Source organism: Castor canadensis, chromosome 16 (assembly GCF_047511655.1).
Source record: "Castor canadensis chromosome 16, mCasCan1.hap1v2, whole genome shotgun sequence".
NCBI classification, from domain to species: Eukaryota; Metazoa; Chordata; class Mammalia; order Rodentia; family Castoridae; genus Castor; species Castor canadensis.
The window spans coordinates 21,192,250-21,209,900 of NC_133401.1; the positions used below are offsets into that span (position 1 = coordinate 21,192,250).

At 42.0% G+C, this 17,651-nt stretch overlaps 2 protein-coding genes across 2 annotated transcripts in view; both read right to left on the minus strand.

The window, feature by feature from the left end:
- The window catches only part of LOC109683877 (orphan sodium- and chloride-dependent neurotransmitter transporter NTT5), an 87,075-nt gene that overhangs the window by 20,843 nt on the left and 48,581 nt on the right, over positions 1-17,651 (minus strand). The gene's annotated exons all lie outside the window — the stretch shown is intronic.
- LOC141417835 (orphan sodium- and chloride-dependent neurotransmitter transporter NTT5-like) lies at positions 4,571-17,601 on the minus strand. The gene is made up of 8 exons (XM_074057049.1): positions 17,564-17,601; positions 8,991-10,313; positions 8,632-8,810; positions 8,217-8,327; positions 7,797-8,038; positions 5,966-6,152; positions 5,339-5,540; positions 4,571-5,220 (listed from the first exon to the last, which is right to left on the minus strand). The coding sequence occupies exons 2-8, from the start codon at positions 9,103-9,105 to the stop codon at positions 5,057-5,059; spliced, it is 1,200 nt and encodes a 399-aa protein (XP_073913150.1). The 5' UTR covers positions 9,106-10,313; positions 17,564-17,601; the 3' UTR covers positions 4,571-5,056.

Genomic DNA, 17,651 nt, shown 5'->3' on the forward strand with positions numbered 1-17,651 from the left:
TGGTCATCAAATTTAGAGAGAATTTTGAGGGGATCGTATATGATATTCTAGGTTAACAAACCTGAAAGCCTATGGGAAACTTACAGTGCCCAGCAAATGTAAAATATTAAAAGTGAGCCAAGAATTTTTTGGGGAAAATTAATGGAAAAGATGGATGAATAAAGATCTATTATTAAAAGGGGCATTTGGACCAGATGGGTTTAGAGATGAATTATATTTAACCTTTAAAAAAACAGAGGGTTGTGTTGAGATACAAGTGCTAATACTGCCAGAAAGCAAAACAAAACATGCAAACAAACAAAAGGAGATGGTTCTAATGTCATTTAAGCCTGCCTAAGAATCTGCTTTTCAACAAGCTTTGCAGGTGATTCTGAAGTTTCAGAAGTACAGGCTTAAATCACAGGAAAAATGGAGAGCTTAACATCATCTATAAAAGGTGGTATAAATGGGGCCCAGTGGCTCACGCCTACAATCCTAGCTACTCAGGAGGCAGAGATGAGGAAGATCGGGTTCGAAGCCAACCTGGGCAAATAGTTTGTGAGACCCTATCTTGAAAAAAAATCCATCACAAAAAAAGGTCTGGTGGAGTGGCTCAAGGTGTAAGGCCCTGAGTTCAAATCCTGATATTACAAAAAAAATAATTAGATGAACAAACTATTTTAATAAACATTAGCAAATAAAATCCAGCATCAAAAGGGTAATATGTTCCAACTAAGCAGGATTGACTCTACAAGGACAATTCCCCATCAAAATAGCCATCAACAGGTCTACTAACACGGCAAAATTCAGCGGCACTATGAATACACTGAACTCCAGTGTGTGTTAGACTTTCCCTTTTGTCCTCCATGTCTCCTAATTTCTTTCATGTTTTTAATCATATACTTTCTCTGTTCTACGTTTTTGGTAATTCCAAAGTTTGTCTTCCAATTTACTAAATTTCTCTATATGGTCTTCTATTCATTTGCTTCATCCATCATTGAGGTTTTTAATTGTTTTTTTAGGTTTGTTGGGAACGGGTCTCCCTATATAGCTCAGGTTGGCCTTGAACTCCCAGTCATCCTGCCTCAGTCTCTTGAGTGCTGGGATTACAGGAATGAACCACACACCTGGCTAAGATTTTTAATCTTTTTTTCCCACATGCTGGTAAATTTGCAGAGGTTTTTAATCTTAAGATTATAATTTTCATTTCTCAAAGTTCTGTTTGGTCCTTTTCCAAATATCCTGATTATTGTTGAGAATCTATTGCTTCTTACTCTTAATTTCAACTCCCTCTTCTTATCCTTAAAATATATTAAGCATATTTATTTTATATCATGTATTTGATAATCTTGGTATATTAGATCTTTCGTGGTCTGATTTTGCTACTTGTTGGTTTTGGTAATCCTCCCATACGATGCCTTTTTTCTTCTTATGATACGTTTGTGATTTCATGTTCACTGAAAGTTTGTCTGTAAGGATTCCATGAGGCCTAGTAGAGACTGTGTTTCTCCCCAGAGATTATTTATATTTACTTCTGAGAGGAGCTGGGAAAGGGTGATGCTAACCAGGAATCACTCAAGGTATGTTTTTCAGACCATGCAAGCTGTGTGAGTCTGAACCCAAGTCACATGTGAGAGAGCACTTCGAGTTTCTTTTAAAAAAAGACAGTACTTCCCTCCTCTCAGAGACAGAATGGACTAAAACATACATATTTTATTGTTAGCCGCCCCAAAGGGTATAGCCCTTCAACTATGTACCTATGAAGGTCTTCCTTTCTTGTATGACCCCCAAGAAAACCTACTCACCTTTAAAACCAAAATTTCTAAGTTACTAGAAGGTGGCAATTGCCCCAAAGTTAGTAAACTTCAGCACTTGCTTGCTTATCTAAATTCAAACCCAAGGTCTTGAAGATTTTCCTTTTTTTTTTCTTTCCAAGATTACCTACAATCTAAGAGTATTATTGAAGTATATTTCATATTATCTTAAAGGTTTTATAATAGAGGGTTTTGTTTGTCCTATCTTTTCACATTGCCTAAAATCGTCTTCTTTGGGTCTTCTTCAGTCAGCCTCTGATTTCCCCTCTATTTTTGCCAAAGACCATTCCTCTAGGCTTTTATGACTTTAGCAGAAATACATGATGCTATGTAAGATTTTAAGCATTGGTAAAGTAATCAATGACTCCAAGTGTTTAAGAGATATATGAGGTTGGTGATCAGTAGGTAGTTATCTAGTTTGCTACAATCAGTGGATCTGCTGTTTTCTAAATTAAAAAATTCTCTCCACCTGGTTTGCTCTATTTACTTTCATTAGGCAGTAAGAACCTAGAATTCTAGCATTTAAATTTAATGGAGCCAAATGGCAAGCAAAACTGGGGGACTGGTCGTAATGGCAAAAGTAAGGTTCCATTGAACTGGTTTAATTTTTATTTATTTTATTATTTTGGTGGGACTGGGGTTTGAACTCAGGGCTTTGTGATTCAAAGTAGGTGCTGTACTGCTTGAGTTTTACCTCCAGTTCATTTTGCTCTGGTTATTTTGGCAATGGAAACTCCCAAAGTATTTGCCTGAACTGGCCTTGAACCTTGGTCCTCTTGATCTCAGTCGCTGAAGTGTCACGAACCACTGGCACTGGTTGAACTGGTTTATTCACCAGCACTATTTTTGCCCTAGTTTCATACAGACCAATTTCCAGAGAAAGATAGCTTAGGAGAAGTAGAGTCACAATAACCAAATACAGAAATGGAACGGCACCATTTATGGTTTTATTGAGGACAAATATGGAAGGTGGTGGTGGGGGGTCAACTGCTATGTTAGTTTCCAACAACCAAAAACCATTCCTAATTGGAGAGGAACAAAAGACCTTTAGGTTCAGTTACCTTAATGGTTGCCAAATTCACCTCTTCTCTGTCAAGTTGCCCACCAGAGTTCCACTTTGAAAAAGAAGTGATGTTTCATCAAATGAACCAAGTCTTCATTTCCAAGAGGAATCATTCACATGACAGAAGGCTTTTTTCTCCTATTTATCCATTTTATTCATCTTCTTTGGGTTTTGCCTTCCTGAAAGCGTGGAGGAGGCCTCTGGGAGCCCTCTGCAGCTTCAGATTGGAAGATAATTTTGTCCCTGCTGCAGATCACAGAGGCTGGGGCAACTTCCTGAGTGAGATTATACAAGGAGTAGGCAGGGATGGGCAAGATGGTCAGGATGATGAGAACTACCAGCAAGATATTAGCCCATGGGGGATAGGTCCGAAAGACCTCCTTTGACTGTGGAGAAAAGGGAGGAAGGTTTAGGATGCACAGTTTCTATGAAGTGGGAGGCTGCGGAAGATGGGGGTGGGAGATAAGCCAGGGTGAGAGACTAGACAACTGAATCCCCAGGGAGTCAGGGAATGAGATGACTGGATTCTAAGGGCAAGAGTGGACTTCAGAGGTCTGGTTCCCACTCTTTTGGGAGTTCCAGTGGGGAGGGAGGCTCACAGTGCTTGAGTTCCATGCCAGGTAGGTGGGAGATGTCACACAAAGATGACTCAGAGTGCTTATAAACAGGGTTATCAGCACAACTGGAGATACACAACTCCACAGCCAGCGATGCATAGGGGAGATGGGGTGGCCCAACATGGTAATCAGGTCTGCAAGAAATCTAGGAGGAAGGGCAACAACTTTGGGAGGCCCATTCTGGTCCTACCCAGTCTTGTGAGGAGAGGTCAGCTCCAACATAGCCTCAGAGAAAGCCTTTAATATTTCTTAAACCTTCTGTTCATTTCCACAAGCCCTTCCCAAGCAGTCATCTTAACCTCAGACTCATTCTCTTTCAGTCCATTCTCTGTCCCAGCTCCAGGATTTTTAAGAGACTCATGTTAGGTGGGCATGGTGGTACATACCTATAATCCCAGCAACTGGATGAGGCAGGAGGATTTTTGACTTCAAGGACAGCCCAAGCTACATAGGGAGACCTTGTCTCAGAAAGAAAAAAAGAGTCTCATGATCTACTAACTGATCTATCCAGGTTAAAACAAAACAAAACAACCACCACCTCTCTCCCCTCCCCCAACAACTTCAAGTAAAGGCCAAATTCCTAATAAATGAAATTTCTTCCAGCACCCAGCTTTCTTTGGTGCACCTTCTTAACCTCAACACAAGTGCAAGTTATGTCTCCTCTCTCTTTTCTCTCAACACACTCCTCATCAGTCCAGATTCTGCTCATGCATCCCTTCCTCAAAAGTGCCTTGCCTGGTTCTTCCTCCTTCTTTAGGTAACCTGTCTTCCCAGAGATCCCTGTGATACTGCTCTTATAGAATGACCACAATGTACAGGGATCTGCTTACATATGTCTTCGTCTTTGTTCTCTGCACTCCGAGAGCAGAAGGTAAATATAATTTATCCCAGGATTCCTAGTACTCACAGGAGGCCCAAAGGTATATGTGGGAATGAGTGAATGTATGAATGAGCAAACCAAGAACCACTCTCACCTGGGCTACCTGGTGCTCCTCAAATGTTAGTGCATACAAACCACCAGGGGTAAGGCCTGAGGGTCTGCATTCCTTTCCCTCCCCTCCCTCCCCTCCCCTTCCCTCCCCTCCCTTCCCCTTCTCTTCCTTTCCCTTTACTTTCCCCTCTCTCTCTTTGAGACATGGTCTTCTTATGTAGCCTAGCCTTGCCTCACACTTATGATCCTCCTACTTCAGGCTCCAAGTGCTGGGATTACAGGCATGTGCCAGCATGTCCAGCAAGAGTCTGAATTTCTGATAAAACTTCCAAATGATACCAATGTTGCTAGTCCACAAGTCACGTTTTGGGGAAGCAAAGGTCTCCACATTTCAGATGTTCACATTACCCTGGTTAAAAGTCAGGCTCAGGAACCAATTGAACTTGATATAGACTGCTCCTCATTTTTCCATTTTACAGCTATTTTCTCCAGGAATTAATCCATGCTTTTCTTCTTCCCACCCTTCTGGGACTCTTCCTAAGCTCTCAGATCTGAGGTCTGGGGGCGAATGAAGGGAGCAAGTATAGGACTGCTGTTCCTTAGGACTACCACAGTGAGGGTGCATGGGCAGGAGACTCCTGGGCTTGGGACATCACCTCCTGGCTCCATAGATCCAGGCCATGGCCACATTCTCCAAGATGACAATGCAGAAGAGAGGCAGAGATACCCAGTAATCATCCAACAGGTTCATAAAATAGCTGCTTGAGGGCCATGCAAACCCGAGACTGCTCAGGAACATAGACACACAGATGCTCACTGGAGGAAAACAGCAAGTTTGAATCAGGGTCAGAACACAAGCTAGGGGTATGAGAACCCTACTTGGGTTAAACTAAGTAATGGCCATAGGTAGGAGTGGGGGCATAAGTCAGAGTACCTGTGAGAAATTTTGTGTGTTTCCTGAGGAAAGAGAAGGTGTCCTGGAGAGGGGTGATGATGCCCTGTATGATCCCTACCATGGTGCTCAGCCCCAGGGTTATCAGCAACAAGAATACAATGATGGCCCAAAAGTTGGGTCCAGAAAACACAGAGATGAGGTTGGTAAATGACACAAAGGCCACACCTGGTCCATTCATAATCTGTGAAGGAAAGAAGGAATGGTGAGGACTCAAAGCTCTGAATGAATCCCAACATTCCCATCTCCTTCCCTTGGAAACTGTCTACCTTCCTCTGGCACTGAAACCAGCGGACATCCTCTGGCAACAGTCAGGTCTGGTAACTCTTGGGTTGGGGTGAGTGGGCTCCTATTAACAACAATGCTTGGTGCTTCTGAGTTCAAACCCCAGACCCACCAGAAAACAAACAAGCAAGCAAAAGACAGTAATGCTTGGTGCTAAAGAAGCTACAATTGTCTTATCACAAAAGAATGCCATAAACCCTGGTCTTAGCTGTCCAGGATGCTGCTGAAAATTGCCTTTCCAGATTCTACAGACACACTAAGGAGAGATGAAGTATGCTGGGGTCTCTGGGAAATTTGAAGGCCCTACCTCCAACCTTTACCTACCTGATTCAATTGTTCAATTCTGCTGCATCTAGACAAATATTGGAGGACCTCATTTTTTACTTCTCTGGGCAAGCTGTCGATCCATTTTATATAGATGGTGCTTGGATCATAATATAGACTGTCTGGGGGCTGGACCCCAGCAGGCAGCACGCCATTGGCTACCAGATTCCTTACTGTATCAGCATTCCTGGGAATAGGAGCAGAATTACATAAAACAGCTTGACCCTGTAAGATAACTTATCATCCCCTTTGCTCCAGGTAGGAAGGGAAGTCACTAGTCTATGAGGATCTGGTTAATGTGGAGGCTGCACCGACACCAAGGTGTCCAGGGTCCTTCTGGACACTCCCTGTGTGAAACTAGAGAATTTCTGACTAAGTGGACCCCTGGGGGATTTCCTACAGTGTCACTGACAACTTTAGGACTCTTACTTTCTGCTAGACCTTATCTGGATAACACTGAAGCTTCTTAGCTTCTTGATCTGATGGCCTCTCTGGCCACATCTTTTCTTACACTTCCCTTCATTCTCTGTTCTTCAGCCATACTCAACTAGTAAACCTTCCTCAACTTGCCATACTCTCTCTCGTCTCAGCATCTTCAGTACATGCTGCTTTCTCTGCTTAGAATTTTGTACCTGAACCTCCCACATCCATTCTGTACATGGCTAATTCCTAAAAGTCTTTGCCTAGCTCACTGAATTCTATTTATTGCTATGAAAAGCTGTTTAAGATTTATTTCCATAAAGGCGAATCAACAAGCTGTAGAAAAGTCACATGGTATTATCCAAATTTTAAAACATGGTATGTTTTTATGTCTATGTCTGTGAAGGAAAGCCATGTGAAAGAATACAAGTAGTTATTGTGCAGGATTCAAACTCAGCTCAGATTTGGATGTCTTTACAAGAAACTGGCACCTCCTCTGTGTCTCCCCATCACCTTGACTACCATCTCACCTAGTTGTGACAATCTGTTTAGTATCTGCTTCTTCAAAAGACTGTGGTTTTCCTGGGGGCAGGGATGGTGATATAACTCACCAAGGGTTGTATTTCCAAAATTCACCTCAGCAGTTGGTATTATAGATGTTTTGTAAATATTGGATATACAAAATATATTGACAGTCTGGGGTTTGAACTCAGGGCCTCACATTTGCTAGGCAAGTACTTTACCACTTGAACAATTCCACCAACCCTTTTTTGTGTTGGGCATTTTTGAGATAGGTTCTCCTGAGCTATTTGCCTGCTGGCCTCAAACTGCAGTCCTCCTGATCTTTGCCTCCCAAATAGCTAGCATTACAGGTGTGAGCCACCAGTGCCCAGATTGATAAATATTTTGGAATGAATGTCATAGGAGACCAAAATGAGGACTGACCATACTATGGAAGCTCTGGTACTGGGGGCCTCCTTTTTGTCTAGTTTAGCTGACAGTATCCCCTAATTTTTCCATGCAGTCCCCAGATAAGAATGGGGTGAACACACCTTTGGAAACCTCTGAACCTGAGACTGTCCTACTTTAGAAAGGGAACTCCGAAGGAGAATTAAAAAGTTTTAGGTCTTTCTAAGGTATAGGATGCTCCAATTTGAAGACTCTATGTTAGAGTTGGAAGCATGGCTCAAGTGGTACAGTACCTGCCTAGCTGAGCATAAGGCCCTGAGTTCAAACCTCAGTGCCATCAGGGAGAGAGAGAGAGAGAGAGAGAGAGAGAGAGAAGTGTCTATATTGACTCAGTCAACATCCCTAAGGGATGGGAGTCTAGACTGGAGCTCTCTAGGCCACCTTTCACACTTCCTTTCTGATGATAGCTCTAAGAAATCTTTAGATGGAAGATTAGACTCACGTAATGTAACATTTTTGGGCGTTCACTGTGGCCACATTGCCCATCATGGAAAATACAATCAATGTGGCAGTCAGCGAGACGACCAGGTTGTGAAGAGCCACAGCAAACGCACCACTGATACAGTTGTTGGATCGAGGGATGTACGAGCTGACTGCGGTGAAGCTGCCAAAGCCAGTACCCATTGATAAAAAGATCTGGTTTCCTATCCGTCGCCACACATCAACAGAGAACAGGGCTGATACCTGAAGGGGAGAAGTCCACACAAATAGGGATGTGTAAAGGAAGCAGAGATAAACCATGATGAGGATGAACACAAGAAAAGAATGAAATAGAGAGCTGGGAAGGTCTCTATCAGACTGATAACCACACTGTCTCTGACATCCCCATTTGGATTTGAGGATTAAAGGATGAATGCCTCACCTTGGCAGCCAACAAATTCTTGAGTCCAAAAAATGCACCATCCAGCAGGAGACTCCGGATAAGGAGACCAAAAAGGATGAGGTAGGGAAGAAGTACCAAGACGTACATCATCTGAATACAAAGTATGATTCAAAAGTAAAGTTTAGAATCTTTGCTCTCATTTCTCTTGTGTGGGGAACAGGAAGTGCTTCTCTCTCTCTCTTTTCTCCCCCGTTACTATCCTAATAAACTTTACTGTTTCTTTTACTAAAAAAAAAAAAACTAAAGTTTAGCAAAGGCAGAAGTTGGGGATAGTAGGAATAAAGCTACAGGGAATGAGAGGTCTGAGTCAGATGAGAAGTTAGAGACTTACAGGCACCAAAACTAGAATATTAGAAAAGAGCCCATCAGGTGAGTAACTTAGAGGCTGGCTCACCTTCCCAGTTGATCTGAGGCCTTTGATCATGGAGATGCAAATAATTAGCCAGGTCACAAAGACACACGCACTGAGGTGCAAGATTGGGAGCCCAGTATTGATTTCAACTTCATCTGTGGCCTTCAACAGTTTCCGGTACCAGAAGTATGTTGTGGGTGTTGTCCTTACACATTCAGGGTCTGCGGTGAACTAGCCATGGAGAAACTGCAAAACCGAGTCTTTCCCCTTCTTGACATCACCCTTCCTTCCAATCCCATGCCATCATCTCCCTGCTCTTCCCTCTTCTCTTGGTGATCCTTCTTCCTTCCCTGGGCCTTTTTGCAGCCCTCCAACTTGCCCTTTTCTCCCTTTCTCCTCACCCAAATCACTGGAGTTCGTCAGCGAGGGGCACAATGTCCAAGGCAGTGGGTCCTGGAAAGACTGAACCAAATAGAAGAGACTCCAGGCCATGATCATACTATAGTATAGTCCCATGATGAGGCATACCTAGGAATCATGAGGAATTCTGGAGGCAGGGGGAGAAAGGTAGCCAGCAGAAAGGACAGAATTTGACGCAAGGATTGGGGCACTGAAGGAACTTGACCAATGGGAGTAAAGCCACGTTACAGGATCCACGCTGGGATGAAGGTTGAGATGGGAGGAGGGTGTAATGGTAGGCTTGGGCAGCCAGGGATACTCACGGTGAAGCTGGCATACCCCACACCACCAATCCAGGGACTGATAGACTTCCATACACCAATGCTGCCCTTATGCAGATTCCGACCAAATGCCATCTCCAGGATCAGGAGGGGAATCCCAATCAAGAACAGCATGATGATGTAGGTGATGAGAAAGATGCCTGCAAAGAGGATTTGGGAGGGGCTCTGAGAAGCATCTGACTTGTCAGTGTTCAGCCATCTTCAGTGGCCCAGGCAGATGTGCTCACCACCTCCAGCCTCTCTCAGGACCACAAACACTGGGACTCACCTTGTTTCCACATCCCTCACAGTCCTAGACATCTAGTCCCCTGGCCCCTAATTTCTAGAAGATTCAGATACCTCATTTCCACTCCTATTTCTGACCAGGCCTCCAACCCTTCCATCCTCATGAACGTAAGTATTCAGATACCCTTCCCTTACTCTCCCAAGGTCCTGTGTGTACAGGTACCTGGCTTCTGCCCCAGACAGGATCCCAAATCTTCTGTTCCTACGTATCTCACAGACTCCAGAGTATCAATTATAGGCCTTTGACTCCTCACCCCTTCATGGGTCCACAATCCCTGATACCCAGGCTTACCACCTCCATTGTGAATACACAGATAAGGAAAGCGCCAGATAGTGGTCAGCCCCACAGAGAAGCCCACTTGGGCCATGATGTACTCAATTTTATTGGCCCAGGTTGTTCGGTCACTGGGGGCTTCATCCTGGGGCTCGCCTGTGGTCTTTGCCAAGTCTTCATAGTCATCATCATGCCATAGGTACGAGGACAGAGTATCTAAGGTATATGCCTCACCACCCATCTCATCAGAAGACAGCGGTTCCTTCTGCAAGGATGAGGAAGCCCAGTTGCTAGTAGACAGAGATTTGAAACATGAAGGTACAGGCGTCTGTGGTTTTGCATCCTGAGCCTCCACAATTTCACCATCTTTTTCGATAGACTCCAGTTTGTAATGCTGCACAGATGAGGACTCACTCCTTGTCAACCTTAAGGATATCAAGGACTTTCAGTTTATAAGCTCAAGGAAGACAAGGCTAATCATACAAGCACCCCTGAAGCCTCCCCAACCCAAGGATAAATGGATAAAAACATGGAATCTCCACCCTGGGGGTACAAGAATATGGTTGCCTCTAGAAAATAAGAATTTAAAAAGTATACCATCTAAGATAACACCAAAGATATAAAATACATGGGAATACTTTTTTTTTTTTTTGCAGTTCTAGGTATTAGACTCAGATCCTTCTCCTTCAGCCACTCCACCAGCCCTTTTTGTGATGGGTATTTTCAAGATAGAGTCTTGAACTATTTGCCCAGGCTGGCTTCAATTCGTGATCCTCCTGATCTCTGCCTCCTGAGTAGCTAGGATTACAGGTATAAGCCACCAATGCCACTGGCAGAAGCAAAAGTTTGAGCAATGTGCTTTGAATATTGAGTAAGAGGACATGATTTAGGGAATACACATGGCCCCAGACGCTGGAAGTTAGATTTTCCCCTAGACTGCGCATATGGAAGGCAGACCTGGCAACTTCTTGATTTTAGGCCACTGAAACTGATTCCAGACTCTTGACCTCCAAAACTATAAGGTAATAAATTAGTGTTGCTTTAAGCCACTAACTGTGTGGTCATTTGTTACAACAGCAACAGGAAACAAATAAAATATATAACCAAAAAAAGGAGTTTCCAAAATATATTTTTAAAACAGAAACATCTACAAATAGAAAAGAAAAAGTAGACTGTGGGAGACCAGTAACTAAATAGACTGAGACAGAACTTTGACAAGTGCAAAGTCATTTCAAAGACCTTTGTGCTGAGAAGGCAAGGCCCCGGCACAAAGGAGGTGAACAAGGTTCAGCAAGGCTGCCTTGCAGGGAAAACAGGGCATGTTGACGTAGTCAGGATAGTCTGTAGTAAATAACAACATGCCACAGCTGCGTTATTCCTGCTGCCTACGCGACAGAACCCATAAGAACTCGACCTGCCCTTCACCTCGCTTTCCCACACTTGTTGTATAAATAAATGCACTTGTAGGCAGAGTGGGTGGCCAGCATCTCTCATCAGGAGTGCTGGACCCACTGGCCCAACTTTTCTATATGTCTGTCTTTGTGTCTTTTTTCTCAATCCCCAGTCACTCCCAGTCAGGTCAAGGGACCTGATCACGCTGGTCGTGAGAGTGGACAACCTCAAAAGCAAGAGGAGAAGCTGGATATGGTGGTATATGCCTTTAATACCAGCACTTAGGAAGCTGACACTTGGGGATGGCAGGTTTAAAGGCACTTTGGACTACATAGCAAGACACTCTCAAAAAAGTAAAGGAGATGGGTTGGGGGCTTGGCTTGAATGGCAGAGCACCTGCCAAGTAAGTTTGAGGCTCTGAGTTCAGACCCCAGTACCTTCAAAAAAAAAAAAAAAAAGGGCAGAGGAGAGGGAACAGAAAGCAAGCACATTCCTTACTAATGAAGCCATAAAAATGGTCCATAAACACCTGAAGCCATTAGTCAATTACTTCTGCATTACACAAAAATATACCATGCTCATAGATAAAAATAGTACTACATAGTATTTCTCTCCCAAGGTTACTGATAGATTCAATGCAATTCCAATTAAAGTCTCAATAAGATTATTCATGAAAATTAGCAAAATTTAAAAACCGATATAGAAGAATAAGCACCAAGAATAATGAAGAGACTGCCGCTAGACTGCAGTTGCTAAGTAAGATGAAGGAATTAGTTAATAACATACATCTTAGTTCTCCTGCTGTGAATCTCTACATAGAACACCAAAACCAGCCATCAGAATGAAGACATAAGTCAAAGCCTGAATAAGGACTTTATTTTTTTTTTATGGGACTGGGGTTTGAACTCAGGGCTTTGCACTTACAAAGCAGATGCTCTACTGCTTGAGCCACACCTCCAGTCCATTTTGCTCTGGTTATTTTGGAGATGCTCAAGCTGGCCTTGAACCACAATCCTCCCCATCTCAGCCTCCCAAGTAGCTAGGATGACAGGTGTGAGTTACCAGTGCTCTGCTGAATGATGACTTTTAATGGGGGTGTGTTTTCCTCCTTTGTCTCTCCCAATCCAAGAATGCTCCAAAATCAAAGAACTATGAAACAAGCACTAAAAGCAAAATCTTCAGGAGAAACTTCCTTTTTCAGGACTAGTGGAGTGGCTCAAGTGGTAGAGTGCCTGCCTAGCAAGCCTGAGGCCCTGAGTTCAAACTCTAGTACCACCAAAAAAACACAAAACAAACAAACAAACAAAAAAACCTCAGCTCCATTCAGAGCCAGAGAACCAGGAAAAGGAGCTCCTATACACCAGAGTAGGCTGGGAATACCAGTTTTTCTTCTCATTTCTGAGACTCCTCTCTGAACTACACAGGCATGGGACAAATGCAAGGAAGCACATTTAAGGCTTTGTAAACTGAGCTATGATATAAACCATTGTCCAAGTCACAGTCTAAAACCATGGTGGCAGATGCCAACCTAAGTAGCATAACATAGGTTTTAAAAACTGAATTGACAGTGTAACCAACAGTAATAGAAGACATGACAGAATTTGCCATCTGAATCTAACCAGATTGACTGCCCGTTAAAACAAACAAAAGTCAACATTCTTCAGAGGATATTAACAGGATCTCAAATCTTACAATATAATGTTCCAATTTCCCAGGATACAGTCTGAAATTACACATCCCTTTAAACACACAGACACACACAAATGTGACCAATTCCCAAGGGAAGGACAATCAATAGATGTGAACTCTGAGATGACTCAGATGATGGGATTATTACACAAAGTCTTTAAAGTCACTATTAGATCATCCTCCAGGAGGTAAAGTTGAAAACTCTTAAAATTGATGGAATAATAGAAGCTCTCATAAGAGAAAGAAAAGCTGTAACAAATAGCCAAATGGAATCTTAGAGCCAAGAAGTGCAATACTGGACATAAAAATGCATTAGATGGAACTTGAAGATAGATCATCAGGAATGATCCAAGCTGAAGACAGATAAAACAAGCCAGTCACTGGTGCTCATGCCTGTGATCCTAGCTCCTTGGGAGGCTGAAATCAGTTAAACATAATAACCTAGCTATGACACTTTTAGATATATTTATGCACAAGCTTTGTTCACAAAAGATGTGTATGTGAATGTGTATGGAAGATTTATTCATGATTGCCCAAACTAGAACAATCTAAATGTCCTTAGAATAAAGTGTTGTATCTGCATGGAATGAAATACCAGTCAGCAGTGAAAAGGCGTGAACTGCTGAAACACTTAGCAGATTTGTAGCTCAAAGTGAAAGAAGCCAGACTCAAGGCCTATATGCAGCAGGATTCCATTTAAATGACCTTCTGGAAGAGGCAGAGGGACAAAATGGCCCATGCCAGCGTTGCACGGAGGTGGGACTTGAATAATGACAGAGCTGGCACAGCAGAGTAGGAAAAGAAAATTCTGTTTAATAAATGGTACAGATACCATTATAAGTTTTTGGATTCATCCTCACACCTTATACCAAAATATTCACTCAAGATGGATTAAGGGCTTTTAAATGTTAAAAAAAATTCAAACTTTAAAAAAATATGTACAAGAATGTCTTCTGAGAAGATATGTATCTCATATCTTATTCCCTTATTTCCCTTCATGGTAATGATTTGGCTTGGAAAAGGAAGAGGTCTTGAGTTTGGAAACACTAGAGGACATGAGGTTAGAAACACCAGCTTGGAAAAGGGGGAGGAGCTGAGTTAAAGGGAAAGGAAGAATAAAAATGTCTTTCCAGTCTGTATTTCAGGTTCCTTGAGCTTGTTCAGGAATGGGAGTGGGGAAGCTTGGAATCAGATGAGAACTGAGTTCTAATGAATAGAAATGATCAGGAAATATGGAATCTGGGACCCATTGAGAGGCAGCAATGTACAGATGGGCACAGGACTAGGGGAAAAACAAAGCCTTTCATATTTACCCTACCACTTCAGACTATTCTCCTTTTCAATCAAAGAAGAAACAAAATAGGAGGTAGAAAATTCTCACACACAGACTGAAAACTGTTTTTCCTATTTAATATGTCATCTTCTGGGGTTAATCTGTTTGGATTTTTTTTGGGGGGGGCAGTACTGGGGCTTGAATTCAAGGCCTCAAGCTTGCTAGGCAGGCACTCTACCACTTGAGCCACTCTACCAGCCTCTATATTTATTTAAAAGCATTTGATTATATACTTGGGTTCAGAAAGCACAATTATGAGATAGCGTTCTAGGCGCTACAGATATACATCTTATATACTGGGCAATATTTTACTGATAGTTTCTGTTTATAAAATCTGAAGAAACTTGCAGATTTAGAGAAAAATTATATAGTCCCAGCATACTATCATCTGTATCAACTTTTTTTTAATCTTGGAATGATTTCCTTATGCTTAACAATTTCACTTTAGTGAATCTGTGGAATTGTTTCCCTGTTGCCATGTGACAGATAAACTAAGAAGTGACAGTGACTCACTGAGTGTCACAACTACCTCGGGGTTCCACATGCACATCAGATGCAGATGTGTCTCTAGGTACTGCATTCTTCCCAGCAGGCCTCCAATGTCCCTCAATGCAGGGATTACAACAGTCTCATCAGTGGGTAGGACTGGAATTAATCTTGCTGCCCTATAGATTCCTACATGAGTAAGAGTAAGATCCACTTGAATATAAAAGTGAGTGTAATTTATGATATATTGTATCTTAATGGGAAAAGGAATTGCTTAGCCTTATTTATCAGAAAGGCTTAGAAACAATGTTCAACATAGTGGCAATGAACGCCTCTGGCACACAACAGTGGTCTCCATTTCCCATAAAAAGGAACCAGGTATCCTTGAAAAAACAGGTAAAAAAATGGATAAAGTCGCACCATGTAGGGATATAGATGTGACTATACTTCAGATCTGTAACACAAAATGTACGAGTTAATCCTGGACCACAAAGTCATACCAGAAAGCAAGGAAACTATTAAAGACTATTGGGGAGTTATCCAAAAGAGTCAACTTAGAGAGATTTCCAGAGGCCAGAGATGAGATTATTTGAGCATCTATAAGAATAGTGGCAATGGACATGAGAACACCAACTATATTTAAGTCTATGAGTTCATAAAGATGTTAACAAAGGAAAATCTCAGTGATCATATTTGGATGGGATTAGGCAGGCAAGCTAATTTTTAAACTGGTAACTAAAAGGAAAGAGTCAACATTGATTCTGCCTTTCCTGTGCAAATTATATGCCAGGTAACATCTGTTTAATGAGAAGTTTCTCCTTCTATAAATAGTCAACTTGTAAAAATCAATCAAGGAATAACAAACTTAGAGAACCATCATTCTGTATTCTCTAACGTATATGTATATTGGTCTAGATAACGATCAATGACTGTTAACATCATGAATACAGAGATAACCAGACACTTTGCCTCCTGATAGAGGTACATAAAACCATTCAGAAAATATTGTTAAAATATTGGCTTTAAAACAAATCAACTTCTGGATTTCCAATTTATAAGAAATACAGGAGACAGAAGAATGTGTTAAATGCCTCTACAGAGAGGCACTCAGCAAAACCTATATGGTGGGAATACTTCCATAGAACAAATAATCCAGTTTTATCAACAAATATATTGGAAAGAGAAAAAAAGAGGGAGTTGTACTTACAGATTAAAACGGTCCTAAGAAATGTTATAATACATGAATCTTATTTGGATCCTGATTCAAAAACTTTTTAAAAAAGTGAGTCACTTCCTTAAACAGTGAAGCATAGAATTACCACATGATCTAGCAATTCCACTCCTAGGGACAGACCCAAGAGAAATGAAAACATATGTCTACACCAAAACTCTTACATGAACTCATAGTATCTTCATTAAAGCCAAAACATGCACACAATGCCAAATGTCCATTAACTTAGGAATGGGTAGTGTGGTACATGCATACAGTGAGATATTCAGCAGTAAAAAGAAATGAAGTAGTGAGACATGCTACAACATGAATCTGGAAAACATCATGCAAAGTGAAAGAAGCCAACCAATCACAGAGGACCACATATTATACACATCAATTTGTATGAAATGTCTAGGTTAGGCAAATCTACATAGGAGGAGAAAGTAGATCAGTGGTTGCCTAACAGGGAGGGAGGTAGCAGATGGGGAAGTATGGTGGGTGATAGCTAAGGGATGTGGGGCTTTTTGGGGACGGTTAATGAAAATGTACTAAAATTGATAGTAGTGATGAATGTACAACTCTATGAGTCACTGAATTGTACACTTTAAATGGGTGAATTGTGTTGTGTGTGAATTATCTCAATAAAGCTATTAGGGATAAAACCACCAGAAAAAAATTATGAGCCAGTCAGGAAAATTTGAATACTGAGTGAACATTTGATGACATTAAATAATTGCTGTTATTTATTTTGTATGTAATAATAGTTTTGTGGAGCTTTAAAAGACGATTTAAAAAAAAAAGATACATACTGACATCTATGGATAAAATAAAATTGAGATTTGTTTCAAAATAATGGGGAGGCATATTCATTACCACATAGCATCCTTTTGTAGTATTTGAAAGCTTCAAAATAAAAGGGCAAGAAAAAAGAAAACAACAATCTTTGCCAGGCTCTATCCCTGACTATTAACCCTGGGGCCTTCATGAAAACTGAGCATGACAATACCTAGAGCTCACGCCATTGTGAGGAAGGCATGTGTTAAGACTGCCCTACCACAGACTTGGTTCCATCTTAACAAGGCTAGAGATTGCTGGCAGCAGTCCAAAAGATAATCCTCTGATCATACCGAAGAATGCTAGGAAACCGATTTTAGCCAATAAAGACCCTCAGGGCTATGCAGAGCGGTACCTGAGAAATCTACCATAGAAATCAGCATTCCTATCGCTCAGTTAGTGCCTCTCACAGCAATGCGGGGTGGGATATGCCCAGACAACCTTGCAGCTAGGTGCCAAAGAACGATTAACAAGGTGTTTGAGGAGAGAAAAATTTAGTGGGAGGAAGAGACATATCAAGGTCTTCATTCCGCCCCCATAGGTTTATTCCGAAAGCTCCTATTTTTCAATCTTGCTTCGACAAATTCCATCTCCATTAAACTAGGGTGGGAATGGGACAGAAAGGGTGAGATGAGAGCCCGGGTTCTCAAAGGGAAGGAAGTTGAAGACCCAGACTATGTGATCATGGGGAGAAGGCCCTCGCCCTCTCTCTCCCATCCCCCCCTTACCCGACTCAACAGCAGGCGTCCTCAAGAAGACATCGTTTGGATTCGAGGGGGCGGGACCGAGTGAGGGGCGGGGTTACGTGTGTACAGG

What these genes read in the sequence shown, in the direction of transcription:
- LOC141417835 (XM_074057049.1), bottom strand. Translation starts at nt 9,105, where the DNA reads ATGGGACTATACTATAGTATGATCATGGCCTGGAGTCTCTTCTATTTG. An exon ending in GACGAACTCCAGTGATTTGG is followed by an intron (nt 8,811 to 8,990) that starts GTGAGGAGAAAG and finishes AGTTCACCGCAG; the next exon opens with ACCCTGAATGTGTAAGGACA. An exon ending in GCCCAAAAATGTTACATTAC is followed by an intron (nt 6,153 to 7,796) that starts GTGAGTCTAATC and finishes TCCTATTCCCAG; the next exon opens with GAATGCTGATACAGTAAGGA.